The sequence below is a fragment of the Haemaphysalis longicornis genome, unplaced genomic scaffold (genome assembly GCF_048455015.1).
Source record: "Haemaphysalis longicornis isolate Haplotype H1 unplaced genomic scaffold, Haemaphysalis longicornis Haplotype H1 scaffold_3, whole genome shotgun sequence".
In the NCBI taxonomy this organism is placed as follows: domain Eukaryota; kingdom Metazoa; phylum Arthropoda; class Arachnida; order Ixodida; family Ixodidae; genus Haemaphysalis; species Haemaphysalis longicornis.
This window is the reverse complement of record NW_027526335.1, coordinates 27,947,894-27,965,508: the sequence shown is the minus strand read 5'-3', so window position 1 is coordinate 27,965,508 and position 17,615 is coordinate 27,947,894. Positions and strand designations below refer to the sequence as shown.

The 17,615-nt window shown below is 49.7% G+C and overlaps 1 protein-coding gene across 2 annotated transcripts in view; it reads left to right on the top strand.

Annotated features, from left to right (window-relative positions):
• Positions 1 to 17,615, top strand: part of Nwk (FCH and double SH3 domains nervous wreck) — a 183,176-nt gene that overhangs the window by 143,824 nt on the left and 21,737 nt on the right. For both annotated transcript variants that reach the window (XM_077702725.1, XM_077702724.1), the window contains exon 16: positions 754 to 960. In XM_077702725.1, coding sequence (XP_077558851.1) covers positions 754 to 960 — 207 coding nt within the window. The remainder of the gene's footprint in view (positions 1 to 753; positions 961 to 17,615) is intronic.

Here is a 17,615-nt window from a genome sequence, read left to right as displayed (position 1 = left end):
GGACTTTGAGAAAATGGCTGCAACTGATGAAGTTCTTAATTCGATCGGTGCCCGGAGGCCTGTTTTTTGTTTTGTAGGTTATTCTGAGCGTAAATCAGGACAATGACCCACCGTACGTATACCTTTTCTACGCGTAAAGATATGCGTGCATATTTTTAATGGTGGAGAATAATAATACGGCCTGAAGCAGTAAGCAGAGTCAATGAATGAAGTAAGATTCTACAAAATGAATTTGCCGCCCGCACTCCTTTTCGCAAACCGTTTATTATTAACAAAGACATATAACACCGCAGCATTGTTGCTTTTCTTTATTTACAGCAATTTACGTGTTCTTTTATCTACCCACCACGGTGGCTACGTGGCTAAAGCGTTGCGCTCCTCAGCCCACGGACGCGGGTTGGATCCCGGCCGAGACTGCCGTTTTTGTACTGGAGGCGTGAAACGAAAACGCTGGTGTATGCCGGTTTCCGGACATGTTAAAGATCCCCGGATGGTCAACATTAATCCGGAGGCCCTCACTACGGCTCGTCTCATATTCCACGTGTAGCTTCGGCGCCTTAAATCCCCCAAATTTTTTTAGAAGTTTCCGTGGAACTCTTTTTAGGTACACACACTGGCGCCCCGGCTTTTTAACTTTTAGCGCGAGAGCAGTACACATACCGAAAAAGCGCCGTGAAATTTTTCAATGACCCTAAATGCACTTTGTGCTCGTTACAGGAATTTATGTTTCAATAAAGGCTCCGTATGGCGCAGGGCGTCTACTACGAGCAGGACCCCACGGCGGTGGTGTGGGACGAAGAAACCGAGGTCTCGGCGTCGGCCGTCGATGTCGGCGACCTGGGGTCCGCCGACCGGCCCACAGTGGAGGAGGACGAGTCGGAAGGGACCACGCGCACTGCCGAAGACCGCGAGGGCTCACTGCAAGTGGCCATCAAGTGCTTCGGACTCTTCTCGTACGAGGTGGGCTGGAGGATCGCCTCTTGTACACTTTAGTGTCGCACGGAAGTTAATTTGGGGAAACAACGAAACGCCCCTCGCCCATGCTTTTTTTTTCTTCTGAGACGTAAAGAAAAAGTTTGCCGTGGTCGAATTTAATGCGGTTAGACGAAGTTTGTCGAACGGTTTTTGTGCCGCGAGCGCGCAGTGAGGGCGCACGCAATCGCAGCCCAAAAACAAAACAGAGACGTTGCTTGGCGCAGTCTCCAATCTCGGCGCAAACGCGTAGCCATGGCGTGTCATTTACTGATGTCACGCGTCATTAGTCTGTGTCCTGTCACCTTTTCCACACCCCTTCCCTTGGAACGAACGAGCGATTAGACGCTTTCACTGCGCAACCGCACGAGGCGCTGGCTTGACCTTGGCCGTACTTGAAGGTCAGATTGACGCTACGAGCCGTTTCCTAGGTATGCACCTGGAGTAACAGAGCCTTCGTGCTAATATCACGAGTCGTGGCGTCTCAGAGCGCACCCTGCCTATGTGGTCGCAGTGACTGGTCGCTGTGACCCCGTGCTTGTGCTTCTAGAGTGAAGAAAACACGGGGGAAGTTGGGCCACCCATTCTGCGCATTCTGCCGCTAGAGCTGTCAGCGAACCTTTCAGTGACCCGCGCTGGGCCGTGTGACACCGCCTAAAACCGTTCTACATGGTGCGAATTACCTTTGCGAATTCACAACTGCGGCGCCACTCGTGCGGCAAAACGGTCTATTCTCGTTGCTGTGACGAATTGCCAAATGTTCGGAATAGTCGAACTTCTCCTGTGAACGCCACTTGGCCTTTGACAATTTGTCGCAGAAATGAAAATGGGAAAGTAGATCGTTTTGCTGCACGGACGGCGCCGCAGCTGCGAATTCGCAGGGGAAATTCGCACAACTTAAGGCCCCCACTCCGTGGGAAGACACGTCCATAAAGCAGCAACACGCGCGAATATGACCTGCACAGGAAGCCCTATGTAGCGTCGGGTAGGCAGCAGACGGCCAGCTGCATTACGCTACCATGACGGGCGTACGCAAACTGCGAACGAGTTAGCATCGGCGTGGTTCGACCAGGTGTTCGGCGAAAACGCAGCGGTATTCTTCGTATGTATACCGAACACTCCGAATGTGCACACTCCTGATGGGAATCTGATGACAAGCTGAGTGCAAACCAACACAAAATCACTTTTCCTCGGAATAACCTATCGTTAAAGAACATTCCGCGAGATCGCACAGTCTAAAACACATCCACAGCGCGCACCCGGCCAAATGGCAGGCAGCCTGGAGTTCATCTATTCTACTGAAATCACCTCCTCTATAATCGAATTGAAGCGTGATTTTCCCTAAAACACATATTTCAATAAATCACAAGCTTGCACTGTCAATAACAATGAAATTTAAAAGGACCCTGCACCAGTGTTTTTAACTTTTTTATGAAATCTGAAATGCTTGCAGAACGTAGTCACCCAACACACCCAACACTTAGATTAGGGGGTTGCGAAGTACCTTAGCCAAAAATTACTGCTCTATGCTCATCAGATAACTTGGAAACTCGCTCAAAACATTTTTCTCTTTTTCCCGGTCTTGACGTTCTTCGACGGCCCAAATTACGTCACTGAGGCCATGTAGCGGCTGTTGGCCGGTTTTCCTTCAGTTGCAGCAATGAACGCTTTTCGATAGCAACTTCATAAAATAGGGCCACAAAAACAAAGCAAAAACGGAAGGCGTATCTGGTGCGACGAACAAATCACGCAGTGCCGCTCCGTGCTGGCGATAACTGTAGCTTTCGCAGTGCTTCCAGACGCGAAGGAAGGAGTGAAAGCGTTTACCCTAAGTGTTGCAGGGTCCCTTTAAACAACATTTTAGTTGTTTTCTTTTAAGTTTTTTTTTTATTTTTTAGTGGTTATTCATGTTGAAGTGCACGCACGTGTTCAAGAGACTCGTCTCTCCCAACCTATTGATTTGAACAACAAGTATAAAGCTCGCGTAATGAACATGTTGAAGCGTGGCTGTGCGGCTTTTTATATAAAGACATTCACCAAGCCATCGTACGTGCAAAATTGGGATAACAGTGAATTAAAGCTTCTAAAAATAGTAAAAATCAAGGGGAAAAGGGCTTTTGTTCGCGTCTCACAAAAAGCGCGGGCAGGGAAAGACTGAAACCGGAAAAAAAGGAAAATCGTCGCGTGCCCTGAGTGACCGGTATGAAATCGAAAGCCGCGCGCACATTTTCCGAGCCGCTTCATAAATCCCCGGCACCGTCGTGGCTTAGCCTACGTGCCACCTTCACTTTCGTTAACCTCGCGTGGCGCGGGCGTTATTTTAAGAAGCCCCGGAGACCTCTTAACGCCTGCAAACGCGAATCCTCTAAAGGATTTGCGTTTTCACCAAACGTGCCTCCATCCGAACCGGCTGGCGTTCAGGAAAGAAGCAGGACGAATGCTGAGAAGACGACGCTTTCTCTTGGAGTGAAGAAGGCTCGGGAAGGCTTGTCTATCGACGCTCCTCACGGAGCGGGAGAGGCGGTGGGCCGAGGTGATGGATCAACCGGCGTGAGTCCGGCGCGCGGGGCCACCATCCGTCACGGTTGCCGGACGGACGCCAAAATCCGCTCGAATCGGCCGCAACTGGCCCAAGATGATGGGGTTGCTCGGTGGGACGCCGCCGGCGCTTCCGTTTCGTTGCGCCTTCGTCATGGTTCGCGCGTGTGTCGGCGCTGTTCTTAGCTACATGTCCCCTTACTCTGTTTCTTTTTTCCTCTTTGTCTACGCTCCACCCGCTCTTGAAATATATGAACACTTCACCTGGCACCCTTTCTTCTTCGGGTCGGCTAAGGGCGACTCCTGGTCCTGGGTGTTCTTTACGTCCCTCATCCTTTATTTGTGGAGTTCCTTATATACCTCGAATCGCGTGTGGTTCGCAGGCTGCACCTTATTTGTTGCCGCTCGGGCGAACAGTGTTTGTTGGAGCTCGGCCGCCGACGTCCTTTTTTCGGAGAGTATTTCGCAATGTTTTCTTGGTGGCCACGGATCCCGTATTACTCACAATCGACTCCGGTTTTCCTCCAGGGGTGTGTGAAAGATTGCGAGCTCTGAAGTTCGCATGTGGTATACAAGCTTGCCTTTTGTTCGTCTGAACTTGGACCGGTATAGTCTGTCTTTCTGCCTTTCGTTATAGCGAATGCCCGGCGAACTTATATACTATTTGGTATTTTTGTTTCTTTTTTTATGAGCTTCATGGGGGATGGGTACAAAACATTTCGTTGTATACTCTACAGGCTTTCTATGCAAATGTATGCTCTTATTGACAGTGAGACAAAATGCCTGACGGCGAGGCGGAACATGCTGCGTGTTGACGTCGGCTGATTGGGACTTTCTCGGTGCGACAAAATTTGAAGAACGCAGCAGAGTATTGACGCTGAGCTATCAAAGAAATGGGGGATGAAGGGCTTTACATGCTCGCACGAACACGTAAAGCGTCACAGGACAAAGCGTGCCGCACTTCTCGTAGCGTCATTGCCTATTGGCGGTGCTAGTACCTCTGTTGGAAGACTTAGGTCTCACGGAGTCGTGCTTATCGCCGATATAATGGACTCCTCATTCCTAGAAAAAACGATGGGGACCGGGCTTCCCGAATTCGTCTCCACTACCGTACCTAACAGTAGAAATATGCTTACTTCCACGGCGTTCCCGCGCCCACCGTACGCACGCCGATCGAACAAGTCGCCATCTCAGTGTGACGCAATCCCCGAACGAAGAGGCTGATATGAAGCGAGCGCGAAGCGGTGAGAATTCTATACGGCGCCACAACGCCTGCTCTCGTGTCTGTCATCGGGGCAAAGCGGGGCCTGTTTTCGCCGTGGCTTCTGTGTGCGCCGTCCTGATGCCGCCTGACGCTGCAGGGTCGACGTTCGGTAATAGGCGCCGGCATGCCTTCGCGCGTCAATCCGTTTTTAATTAATGCGGCTCCCTTGTCTGCGTATGCCCGGGCCATCCGCATGTATCGAGGCGTTGTAGACCGCGCGGTGAATACATGGCTGCGTGATGAATGCCATTGCGTCGAATGCCGCCGGGCCCCGCGTGCCAAGCGATCTCTGTCGGCGGCTCTTGTTGGCTTCGGATTGGCGCCGGATGAGACGCAATCACAACACGCGTATAGCTGCCGCCGCATGTGTTCTGCTAGGCATCATAAGTGACGGGTTTGTTGGGGGCTTCTTTGCCTTTCAGAGCTCAACTGAACTGGCTGAGAACTTCGTCCTCACGAGGGCTTTTTGAACTCAGCCGCATCATATCTCTATGCGTTCGTGTTGAAGGCTGTCCTTTTATGTTCAGTGGCTTGGAACTGCAGATGCCCTATGCAAATACTCGCGTGGACCTGACCTAAATGAAAGTTTGCCGGAACTTTGCAGGAATATACCTCACACTTTGCTTTCGACCACTGACTCTGTGAAAAGGTATCAATCATGGAGCGTGGTTACTGTAGGGAAAGTTTACTTTTCACACACAGCCACTTTGAAGCAATGAGTAGAATTATATTTTTCAGTTCAACTTTGCTGCAAAAATAATTTCTTAAAGAGTTCATTTTTCTGGGAAACTTTGTAAGCTCACAAACCGAGCAGTGAGGAAAACAAAACAAAAAAAGAAATCTGGGATCTCTAAGATTGCTTGAGCACTGGCCAGTATTAAAGATTATTTAGATGTCCTCGCGCCGGCGCACTCCCTCTTCACAGGAACCGGTCAGGCACAAAGCACCACCGTTGTGATCCGAAGGAGTTCTGACGGTGCCATTACAGTACCCCAACGGACATCCTTTGAGCCTTCATCAAAGCGAAGCAATGGTGCGGCCATATTTCCAATGTGAGGGCGGAAAATCTCGGGAAGAGAGGCGATGCGGAGGTTTTTTTCATCATGATACTGGCCGTGCTGCGGCCAGGACACGGCCAACGCTGTACGCACACTACGCGTGGCAGAAAGAAAGAGATTTATCTCTTTAAAAAACATATTTACGTTGTAGCGAGCGCGACCATTTACACTGGGCGACCCTATGAGTCGTCCCCGCTCGACCTTTCGCGCATTTCGTATTCAGGTGATGTCCAAACCTGCACGCGCGTCTCGAACAACCTTAACTCATGTCCGCGAGCCCAAAAGGGCAAAGGAAATGAGAGAAAGAGCTCGTAACTTGTGTGCCCTGACCAGTTGTTCGGTTTTATTTCTTCCAGCTCGAGCGTTTACCACTGCCAGTGCATTTCTGTGCACATCGAGGAGTACGTTTCACAAATGAATTGCCCGGGTGGAATGTGGCCCACCCACGGTTGGCGTGTGCTCGTGGCGAAGCAGCTCATTCCTCATGTCGGAAAACAAGTGTCGGCTTTGTAAATAGGGTGCTAGGATTTCTCGCTTGTCAGAGTTGCTCGGTGTGTGTGTCGAAATAACGTTTTTTTAACCGCACACAGCGTGCGCCGGCGCTCCTGAGGGGCAAAACGCAAGGTTCGCTGGAGCTTCATTTTTTTTTTCTTTTGGGATCGTCTACGCAGATCCGGATTCGCGAGACTTAATATATTTTCAGACTTAGCTTTACACGCTGAGAAAGTAAACAGCGCCCTGACAAGAGCGGTTTGCATGTAAAAAATGAACACATCGAGATAAACACACCAACAAAATCATGCAGTATCCTGGTACGAACTGTGGTTCGGCTTCACGGCCGCTCGCGTTGGCGTTATTCCTGGCGGTTGAGAAACCGCGAAACCTAAAGGGACACAAACGAATTTGTCGAAACCTCAACTGTGGCTGTATTGGGCTGTTTAAGCATTATAATTCATGGAACTCTAGATCATTCGTTTAACTGTAAACGTCGGCTGAATAGAAACACCGTTCGCTGTTCGCTACCGCCGCGCTAAATCCACTGTAATGACGCCGCAGTGAATAGCGGCGTGTTCTATTGCTGCCTTAGCGTCGAAGACTTTGTTTTCAACCATTGAGTGGTCCATATTTATTATTTGTTTCCTTACGAAGACGTAAGGAGTGTAAACACGGTAGCGATCTGTTGTATTAAGGCCCTGCAGATTTGCCAAGGTGTCGTTGTGGTGGACGTTACCCAAATATCGCGGAGGAAGGTGCAAAAGAAACGCTCCTCATAATGTACTTGTCTTGTCAAAAATAACCGTAAATGGATCATGAATTGTAATCTCTAACCTGGCCATGTAGTTGGCAAGTGACAGTTGGTGCACATTATACGAAAGCCCTAACTCTTCGTACGGTAGCGTACGGCGTTCCCTGTAGTATCACGTCGCTGTAACTTCTGTGCGTTACACAGAATTAAGTAACGTGAGATGACGCACGAAATAGCAGGAGAAATGATAATCCTGAGTCTAATTTTCTTCAGCTGCACTTGTTGTTTCGGATTTTGTGGCAGAGTTGCAAAAGAATAAACTTTTCGGCGTGCTCATGTGCGCACCTGGGAGCCATACGGACATTATTTTAGAACAGCAAGGACAATCACAGAATTCATAAAAACAAAATTTCCGTCTTCTTTCCTTCTTCCACACTGGGAAGAGGAATCATTTCGAATCTTGCGCGGTGCTCCAGAGGTAAAAAAGAAGACCCACTTAACATCACCTATTTCATATCAGATAGTGTCAAATGGCTGTACATGCAACGAAGAGGCTATGCGCCGCATGGGCGCCGACTCAGGGTAAGTAATGGTGTTTAGAAATCAGCTATCTCTTCTCTAGATGGGACAGGAGACAGTCGGAATGTTGATATGCAAGAGCGCCATACAGCTTACGCAGCGACGTCCACAGCGATGCCGAACGGAAGGCATAACTCTCACGTTTAACGCGAGAGTGAGAAAGGAAGCCAGGGCGCTATGGGTTGCAGAATATGATGATCGCTGGCTCCGTGCGATTGGCGCGACTGGTGTCGAAGTGCGCGCTTCGAACGGCGAGTTATCACTCCATTCGGCATGCGATGTACGCCTGCGGCCCAGCGTCCAAATTGTTATGACCTCTTCGTTCAGCCCTCGTCGCTAGACACATTCCACATCTCTTGGCAGTTCTTTGCATTCGATAGGCGACTGTGCCTGCCTAGGTATCACAGTCCAAATAAAAATGCAGGAATCGAGACAGTGCCATCAACTAAAAGCTGTGTCGCGGAATAGCGCTCTTCTGGGGTGACCGAAACCTAACCGAAAAGATCGGAGAGGCTTTATGGTATGTTTAGCTAAAAATTGAAGACACAGAACTGTATACGGCCTGCTGCAACCGCGAAGGTGAGAGGCGAGTGCAAATTGTGGTGGGCGCCTCCTCCGAATATGGCGTTCCCATCGACGGCGCCGTTGGCTGTGACAGCTGGCGGTCGACCAGCAGAGAAGCGAGAATCATGATGTCGTTCACGTCGGCGGGCTCGCGGACCCGATTTTGATCCGCTTATCATGGTCAGAGGACGAATATTGCGTCGGTTCGGCTTGGCACCAATGGCTATTTTCCACAGGGTGGCTTTTCGAACGTGACGAAATCACGAACTGAAATTGGTTTGTGCGGAAGGTTCGCTGGAGGTCGCGGGGATATTATGTTGACAGGAAACCCGCAAGAGCTTTTATATCTTGTTCGGGAGATTCTAGGAAAAAGGGCCTATACATAACGTTTTTCCCAGTTCAAATGAAAAGGAGTGGGCCAGGGATAGATTCCTGTGGGACGCCTCTGTCCAGTCGCTCTCTAATAACATCAAAGACAGTTATTATAATCGCGCTAAAGCTACAGAAAGGTCTGGAGAGAGAGAGAGAGAGAGAGAGAGAGAGAGAGAGAGAGAGAGAGAGAGAGAGAGAGAGAGAGAGAGAGAGAGAGAGAGAGAGAGAGAGAGAGAGAGAGAGAGAGAGAGAGAGAGAGAGAGAGAGAGAGAGGCATTACATAACATGAGAGTATCGCTCCACTATACCCTGCGTAGCTTGAATAATTCCCATTTTTTTACACGTATGGTAATTACCCTACGGTTGGCAACAGGGCTTCAGTGTACGGCCTGTCGGTATGGTGTTTCTTCGGTACAAAGCTCGCTGAACAAAACTCGCCACACAAAAGGCAAAACTTGCTTCCCCTTGCGCACGCTAAAGATCACCAGGTGTTGAAAATTCATCCCGATCCCTCTACTAAGGCGTACCTAAGAGCCCCGGTGTAGCTTGTAATGCGGAAGCTTTAGATGTTTATGTTTAATTGAACGAATAAGGTACAAGAAATTGTTGCGAGGTACACAGTATCGCGTAGAAAATCGGCGCGCGAGGTACGAGCCAGGTATCGCACGCCGGGGAAGGGAAGCAGCGGGGGCCAAAGGAGGATAGGCCGCTTCCGCACGTGCAAAGGAAGGTACCAGTTGGGGGCGAACAGGGTACTTACTCCTGGCGATGGCTAGCAAGGGGAACGAGCGCAGGATGGTTACGGACGCGGCCGCAAAGTTAGACACAAGGTTGAAGAGCGGAAAAACAGAAGGTCCAACTAGGCTTTCGCCTTCACATTCTTGGAAAGTTCCGACCATGGAGTTGTTCCGACCATCCCCTGTAATTTTTATCGAAACTGGCTACCTGCGGCGCATGAACGGGCCGTACAAGTGATGAGATGGCGCACGTCCACCGCATCTTTCCCTGACATGTCAGAAAACCCGGTCTCGATCTAAATCGCACGCTCTTCTCTGACAGAAGCCGTCGTCGGAGCAGATAAAGCTGGCTGCCGGGATTGCCGTGCGGCTCGCTGATAAATGGCCGCTCACGCCGGGACGTTCTCTATCTTACCCCGAGAGTGAAAAGCAATCAAGAACAGTGCAGGACGTATACAAGGTCCCTCAGCGGGAATAATCCGCCGCAAAGCCGGCTTCCTATCGGACACTGTGGGAATTCCTCGGCGAGGCCGGATTCGCCTTCCGTGCTCCGATTGTGTCTCGAACCCCGGCGCGAATGCGAAGGCTCGCTTCGAAAGTCGGTCACACCTGGAGCCCCGCTTTTTCGCCTCGGCCTCTTCGTCTGATTAAGGAGAATTGCCAGACTCACGAACGGATGAAAAAGGAGCGTACATGAACGCACCGCTTATGCCTCTCACCGCACCGCCGAAATAAGTGGCGGAAACGTCATTGGTTTTTACTCTGATTGTCCTTAGAGCTAACAGAAGCGATATTCGGACCATCTAGGTTAATGATCTTAAATCGAGGGACGGGATTGAGAAGGTCTGGCGAGCATACGTTGTTCGATGCCACGTTTACGTTGAGTGTGCCTTTCAAAAGTGGGTGCGTATCTAGTGCTTATAAGCGACTGCTTTTTCCTCTATTTTTTCCATCGGTGATTCATGCCTAACAAGTAACAAAAGGCTCGTGACTGTTTTCAGCGTACAGGTACACTTGAAAGTAATTAAAAATAAGGCTCGGAAAGATACGCCATTTTTTTCACAGGGAAACATTCCGGTTGGAGTACCTTACAAGTATGGAGGAGGTTCTTCAATTTGGAAGAACTTCCCTCGAAACGCACTCCCCAGGAGGCAAGGCCCTGTAGGGTGGGAAAATTCTCTTTTATATTCATCGCCGCAGGTTACAATTTATTCCATGGCTCCGATAATTTAACGACCCGCCGCGGTGGCTCTGTGGCTAAGGCGTTGCGCTGCTGAGGACGAGGTCGCGGGTTCAATTCCCGGCCGCGGCGGCCGCTTTTCTGATTGCGGTGAAAAACAAAAACTCCCGCGTGCGCGAGATTTCGGCACACGTTGAAGATTCCCAAGTGGTCAAAATTAATCCGGATCCCTCCACTACGGCGCGCATCATTGCCTGCGTTGAGTCGGTGCGTTAAACCCTACAATCAATCAATCAATCAATCAATACTTTAACGCCACCGGCGTTGCTCCAGTCGGCAATTGTTAGCGTATTAACGACGTGCAAAACGTTTTGCGTATACCTAAGGCCAACACCTTATTCACTTTTGCAAAGATGATGTTGATGGAGGCGTAAAAAAATATGTGGTAGATTTTTCGGTGTGAGCGCTTGCTTGACAGGTCGATAAAACTAATACTCCGGAAGAACTGCGGTGAGGCGTAGATGAGCATTCGGTGAAAATGCAACATCAGAGCATCGGCTACTGATGGGAGAAAACGTCATTTCGAGGAGGCAAATTCGAGGCACAGGTTACTCTCAGTTAAGTGTAAATACATCTAGTTTTAATGCCAAAAACGAGAGCGTTCAGGGTGGGAAATCAGACGTCGGTTTGGGGCGCTTGGGAGGGCGCGGGAATGTTTATAGAACATGTTGCTTCGGCGAAACTGGAATTTTCGTTATGTTGCACAATACGGGCCGAGAGATTGGTTCTGTATGCAACCTATAGCTCAAAGATATTCAGACTGTTTCCCGGAGCTGAAGAACACCCGAGGGCAGACAGTCAGCCTGCGCAACAGTACCAGCGCATCGTGAGCCCTTAGAAATGCCGAGACGCGTACGCATACAAGTATTTCTAGCAGCAGCGAGCGGCTGTTCACTTGTGGATGACAGCCGCTGCAGAACTGGCAGGCTGTAGAGCAAAAAGCTGTGGTCATAAGCACCATGGATGGGCAGTCACTGCCTCGTCGACTTCCGGCAAGAAGTATAATTATCATAATTTGTGACACCGCATAGACACGAGTGTTATTCCTAAGAACACACAGGGACAGGAAATGAGCTATCTGGACGAGAAAACAAACTAGAGCTGCGACGTAATAGTTCAAATGAAGAAAAAGAAATGGACTTGAGCTGGTCATGTGGGGAGACGAACCGACAACCGGTGGACAATTAGGGTAACAGAGTGGATAAGAGACGGGCCTAGAAGAAGGGAAAGACCAATAATGCGATGGAGAGACGAAATAAAGAAATTCGCGGGTAAACTGTAGTGGACTTCCAACCGCAAATGACAGGAGCGGTTGGAAGTCAATGGGAGAGGGCATGCTCTTGATGATGTTGAGACACGAGTATACGATGTCGCTTAGCTACATGGACCCAGGGGAGACTCAGAGCTTTATAACACGAAGATGTCTGTGTGTTCGCATATATTGCAGGGCCCGATCGCTACATAATGGTGGGTTTCACGTCATTCTCTTGCGGGTAAATGCACGGCAGCAATTTTCTCGAAAGTAAGGCGGATGCTTTCGTGTTATACTTGTCCTTGCTAGCTTTCGCACCAAAATCCATTCACGAAGTCGAAATTTTATGGTACGTGTGTATCCATCAATATGAGGTCGAAGATCCTCATGTTATGAACACGCTAGACGTATTCTGAGTGGAAAGCGTTATCTTAAAATATGTAAGAGGGAAATAGATAGAATAATGAGGTCACTGCTTAAAGAAAAGCTCGTGTACGCCTGAAGTTCAGGCGGAAACGAAATTTTCTAAACGCCAGCTCTCGAAATTTTCGAAACGAAATTTTCAAAACGAAACGTCAGCGTTCACTCGGGTGCAGCGTGCTTGCTGCATGCAGCTGGCTCGGGTGAATGAGACGAGGGCGGCGCGGGGAGCGCGTACCAAGTCCCGCCCCATTTCTAAGTCGCCCGGTTTCGGCAAATTAATGGCCGTACCTGGAGAGCGATTGCTATCGGGGCCCGTTGAACCACGCGTGCACCGGCCGCCTGAGAGCTGTAGCAGCGAAAACGTAATAGCGATGGATCGGAAGAGGAAGACGAAAGAGGCGCGAAAGGGGCGGGAGCCCCACGCGGCCGGCCGGTGCCTTTGAAATTCTTACGGAGCGCCTAGTGCGGTTGCCTAAACGCATTACGCACGTGGCCAGAGAAGGCCGTCCGTGGGGGATGCGCTGAGCACGCTTCGCCTTCTCATCTTCTTCACACCTTTGGTCCATCCATTAGGAGAAAACGCAGGGTAGCTGGCGATGAATAATAGTAGTGTAGCTACGCAACGAGGCGATTTGTATTGAAAGTGCAGAGAAACGTAAATATCCGGAACGTCTGGAACAAATTTAAATGGACATAAAAGGACTGCGGGCTCCTGAACGTGTAGCTTCGCACTATTTATTTATTTATTTATTTATTTATTTATTTATTTATTTATTTATTTATTTATTTATTTATTTATTTATTTATTTGTTTATTTTGGTGGAGCAAGCTGACTGACGGGGCTTCCGGCGGGCGTTCGTACGTCCGTCACTGGACGGGGCTTAGGTCACATTACACGAAGAAGGGTTCTAGCAACGCACCCCAGCGGACGTGTTCAATACGTTCCGAGCCTGAATCGCCACCTACCTGCTGGGGTGGCTCAGTGCCGGCCTCGATGCCTCGTTGTACTGCTGGGCCCAATGACGCGAGTCCGATCCCGGCCGCGGTGGCCGATTGTCAGGTGAAGGCGAAAAGAGAAAGCGCCCCTAGGTCGAGATTTCGGCGTAGATTAAAGATACCCACGTGGTCAAAATTGATCCGGACCTTTCCCTACGGGGCACCTTGTAGCCCATGTGTAGCTTCGGCCCGTTAAACCACACGAATAAGAATCGCATTGTCGCCTCCGGGTCGTCTTGTACGATCTGGACATCTCTACTACACTCCCTACTGAAAACCTTAGTGACAGTGAAGGAACGTCATGATAATGGGGATGATGATGATGATGACGACGACGTCGATAATAACAACAACAACAACAATAATAATAATAACAACAACAATAATAATAATAATAATAATAATAATAATAATAATAATAATCCTGCCGTTAATAATAATAATGCTCTCACATTAGAATTAGACTTGTAACCGCTCGCACTGCGTTACCGTTTTCCCCTCAGAATTCATTTTTTGCCCCGCTATCAATCACTTGTCTCCATCCTCCACAAAATTCGTAGCACCTTGCTGGCGTTCTTTTACTTTTATATTGGACGCACGTAGTCGGTACTCTGAATTGCATGTCCGGCCGAACTCCTCTTCCTTTTCTTATTGCTGCAAGGATGTCTACTAGACGAGCTTACTTCTTAATCCCCGACGACAACTCAATATTTCTGCTTTTAGGGGCGAAGCTCCTAAAGCCATGGGTTTGTCCATCCCTGTCTCGTGGTACGTGACCGCCGCATGCTTTCGGAGATGTCGCAAAGTGGGCCGCGTTGCACGCGCAAGAACCGGCTGCAACCGGCAGCGCAAACTCGGCACCGGGAGCGCGAGCTTGTCTGTGTTCGCCAACGGAGGCGCGAGCGCACGTGCACTGCGAGGGGGAGATCACGCAAGAGATCACGCCACGAACGCAGGCAGTCGTTCTCGGAGATCGAACGAGACGCATGCAAGGACCTTTGCTCGTTTCCTCTCGTCTTGTTCAGGCACAAGTTCGCCCTAAATAAAAGTTCTTTCTTTACCGTTGTGTCCCATCCTAAGTGACAAATTGTGGTGGAGGTGCGGGGTAGTCCTCGATGGCGCGGGGCCTTTCACCAGGTGTGGGCCTGGGAGCATTGACTCCGAAAATAAAAGTTGATTTGTACAATGTACGCACACAGTCTTACGTCTTTCTTAATGATGTAATGGGCGAACTTTCACGGGAGAGTTACGGTTACCGATGATCTCCCCCTCTCGAGCTTCGCCCCACTTATCATCATTCATTCCGTGGATATGGCGTGATTTTTTTATGAGTCTTTGATCTGACGTCAGTGTTCTTTGAAGGTACCAAGTTTTTCTCCGAAAGTCCCCGTCCCCTCTCCCTGCCCCACCTTATACGAAACGATAACACATTTTGTGACCTTTAAAGACGAGGTAATATCATCCGTCTGCTTCGTCACAGGTCAAGGAAACAGCCCCATTATTCGCGGTATCTCGCCCATATGCTCTTCGTCACATTAATGCCACTGGTAACAGCTGTTCCTCTGGCGTCGACTTCGCATCTAAAGGTTGCATTTTTAGCCTTCGGTCCTAAAATCGGTGGCTGACAATAGGCCTCGATATACCTTTGCCAATGCCGCAGTGGCCGTAGGGACAGATGGGCGCCGTCAGTGGATAATTACTTTTTATTTATTTACTTATTTATTCATTCATTCGTTCGTCCGTTTGTTTGTTCGTTCGTTCGTTCGTTCGTTCGTTCGTTCGTTCGTTCGTTCGTTCGTTCGTTCGTTCGTTCGTTCGTTCGTTCGTTCGTTTATTCATTTAAAATTATACTGGAAAAAAAATGACCGCGTATCTGCTCTTTTTGTTGCATAAGTCGACGAGAGACGATAGTCGACTGGCTCCCCTTCGAAGTAAATGCCTCCCTTCTCTTTCCAATTCACCTCTCCCTCCCACCTCTCATCTCCCGTCTCGTTCCTCCCAGGATAACACGCTAGAGGTTTGCTCAAGTAACTTTAAATTTACCGCGTTCGACTTGTCCAGGACGGGTGCCTCGATGCCAGCGCTGCCGTACGGCGGATACGCGCGTGAATCGAGGTGCCTCACTTTAATGTTTTAGAACTATGTTGCCCTTCTCTACGTGCGTTTCAAGCGAAACACGAAACCTACCTAGTGGAACCTTTCGTAACCATTGCCGTTTGATTTCTTAAAACGCCGCCAGAAGCTATAGTGGTTCAGGCGACAGGAGGCGACGGAGTGAATGTTTTTTTCTGCAGTGGATTTAGTATTTCATTTGTTATCGCAAATGAAATCCATGAAGTTTTTTTTATACAGGAACACTCAAATATCACTTATGTATTGATTTTCTGGCTCACATTTGCGTAATGTCTTGTTCTTATTCAACAATGTTGAGAAGTATCAACATTCACCCAGTACTTAGACGTTTAGCTTTGGGTGTGGGTATTTAAGAGGATTGCACAGCTTCACTTTCACTCTGGCCGGCTGGCTGAATCGAGTCAGAGACAGACAGACAAATGGACAGACCAGAATTTCCGCTTTTAAGAAGCCGAAGAACGTCTATACCGTCTTTAAAACCCCACTACGGTGTGTTGCATGAGGGGTCGGAATTAGTACCGGGTTCCTTTTGTTCCTTTTATGTGCACTTCGAACAGAGTAGGGCTGGAGTGGTGCACGACGGGGGCGGACGGCGTCATTTTAGTCCTTGGCTGTCTGAACAAAAATGAGCAAAATGCGCAGTTACACGGGCATGCGCAGGATAAACTGTGTGTTGGGAGTTATAGTGCGGCAAGGCTTGCGATGCGGGGTCATGTAACAGATGCGTCAGGCAATAGGTGAAAGAATCTGGGAAAGCGGACTAGCCTAGCGACTTTGCGTCGCAATTCTAAGTTGAGTAGATGGGCTTTGTTCTTCAAGTTAGTAACACTTGAGTGGCGCGAGTAATCAGTGTGTATATAAACATAGCAGCCATATTCTGGACGGATGCTAACGTTTTCGATGGATTGAACTGGTGTGGGTCCCAGACGGCGCATGCTTACTCAAGCTTCGTCCGAATTAATGCTAAATATGCTAAAAGTTTAACAAATAATGCGATTGCCTGAAGTGTTTATGCGAAAAGATTGGCGCAACTTGCCCTAGTGGTGCAAGGCTGGAGAAACAGCAGAGCTGGCGGCCCCTCTCCCTTCGTCGGAGACGCGGCTGTTGCAGCGCACATGGACTTCCGAACTTGCATCTGTAAGTTCTCCATGTCTGGCAGGCCCGGATCGTTTTGTCTGCAGCCTGTCACATATCTCACAAAATGGACCGCGAAAGCACGCGCTAGAACTCGCGGCATCCGGGGCCGCGAACTCGGCGTCTGTAGCATGAACCCGGCTTCTGTGTTCCCCACTTCAGGTGCGAACGCACGTGAACTGGCGAAGAGAAGGGCACGCGAGAGATCCCACCACGAACGCTGGACAGAATGTTCCCCAATGTCGATCTGGACGATGCCGGGCGATCGTCACGGGGCGCACGCTCACGTGCGCTCAGACTTTTTCTTTTCATTTGCGAGCCCCTCACGTGGCGTAAGCCCACGCGCAAGCCCGGGCGACGTCCAGGCTTGCGCACGTTGGCGTCCAGCGACGCCGGGAGACGCCGGGACGACGCACGCTCACATGCGTTCGGTATTTTCGTGGTATTTTTTTTTTTATGTTTGTGGACGGCGCAACCAAGAGCTTAGACGGCGCTGCCGTTAAAGTTTGGCAAGTGTAACGATTTTTATTTCACCAACTCTAGCGAACCGCAGGGTTCATTTCATATATTCGCCTGCGATGTCTCTCGCGTACATTCGTGGCGAAAGTCACCCATCGAGTGCTAAGCGATCACAAGTCAACGCCCTGATGCGGTCGATAACTCGGAGGCCATAATTCACCCTCAAGGCCCTCTTGAATGCTTGACGGTGCTTATTTGGGGAAGCAGTGAGATGTAGATCGGGCGCCGGCGCCTCGAGCTGATATACATATATTCGCATTCCTATAGCTCTTCTCCCACCGGGGTCGTTAAACTTAAACCCGTGCCGGTGTTTTCGACGCCGGCCGGAGTTCGTGACGTCCAGCAAGCAAGGAAACGAACCAAAAGTATAGACTGCGCACTGGGCGCCGTAGCTGAAAATGAATCTCGGAGGCCCCGACTAAAGAGGTTCACCCCTCGCACCACTTGATCCGGTGGGCATGTTCTACAACAGCTCTTCACTACACCCAAGTGGGTGCTATGTTCCCCCCTGCTTCTCGCCTGCCTCCTTCGCACCTTCCTCCATCTTTTCGAGACGGTCAGTGACGCCCTCTTCCATCTCAGCGTCCA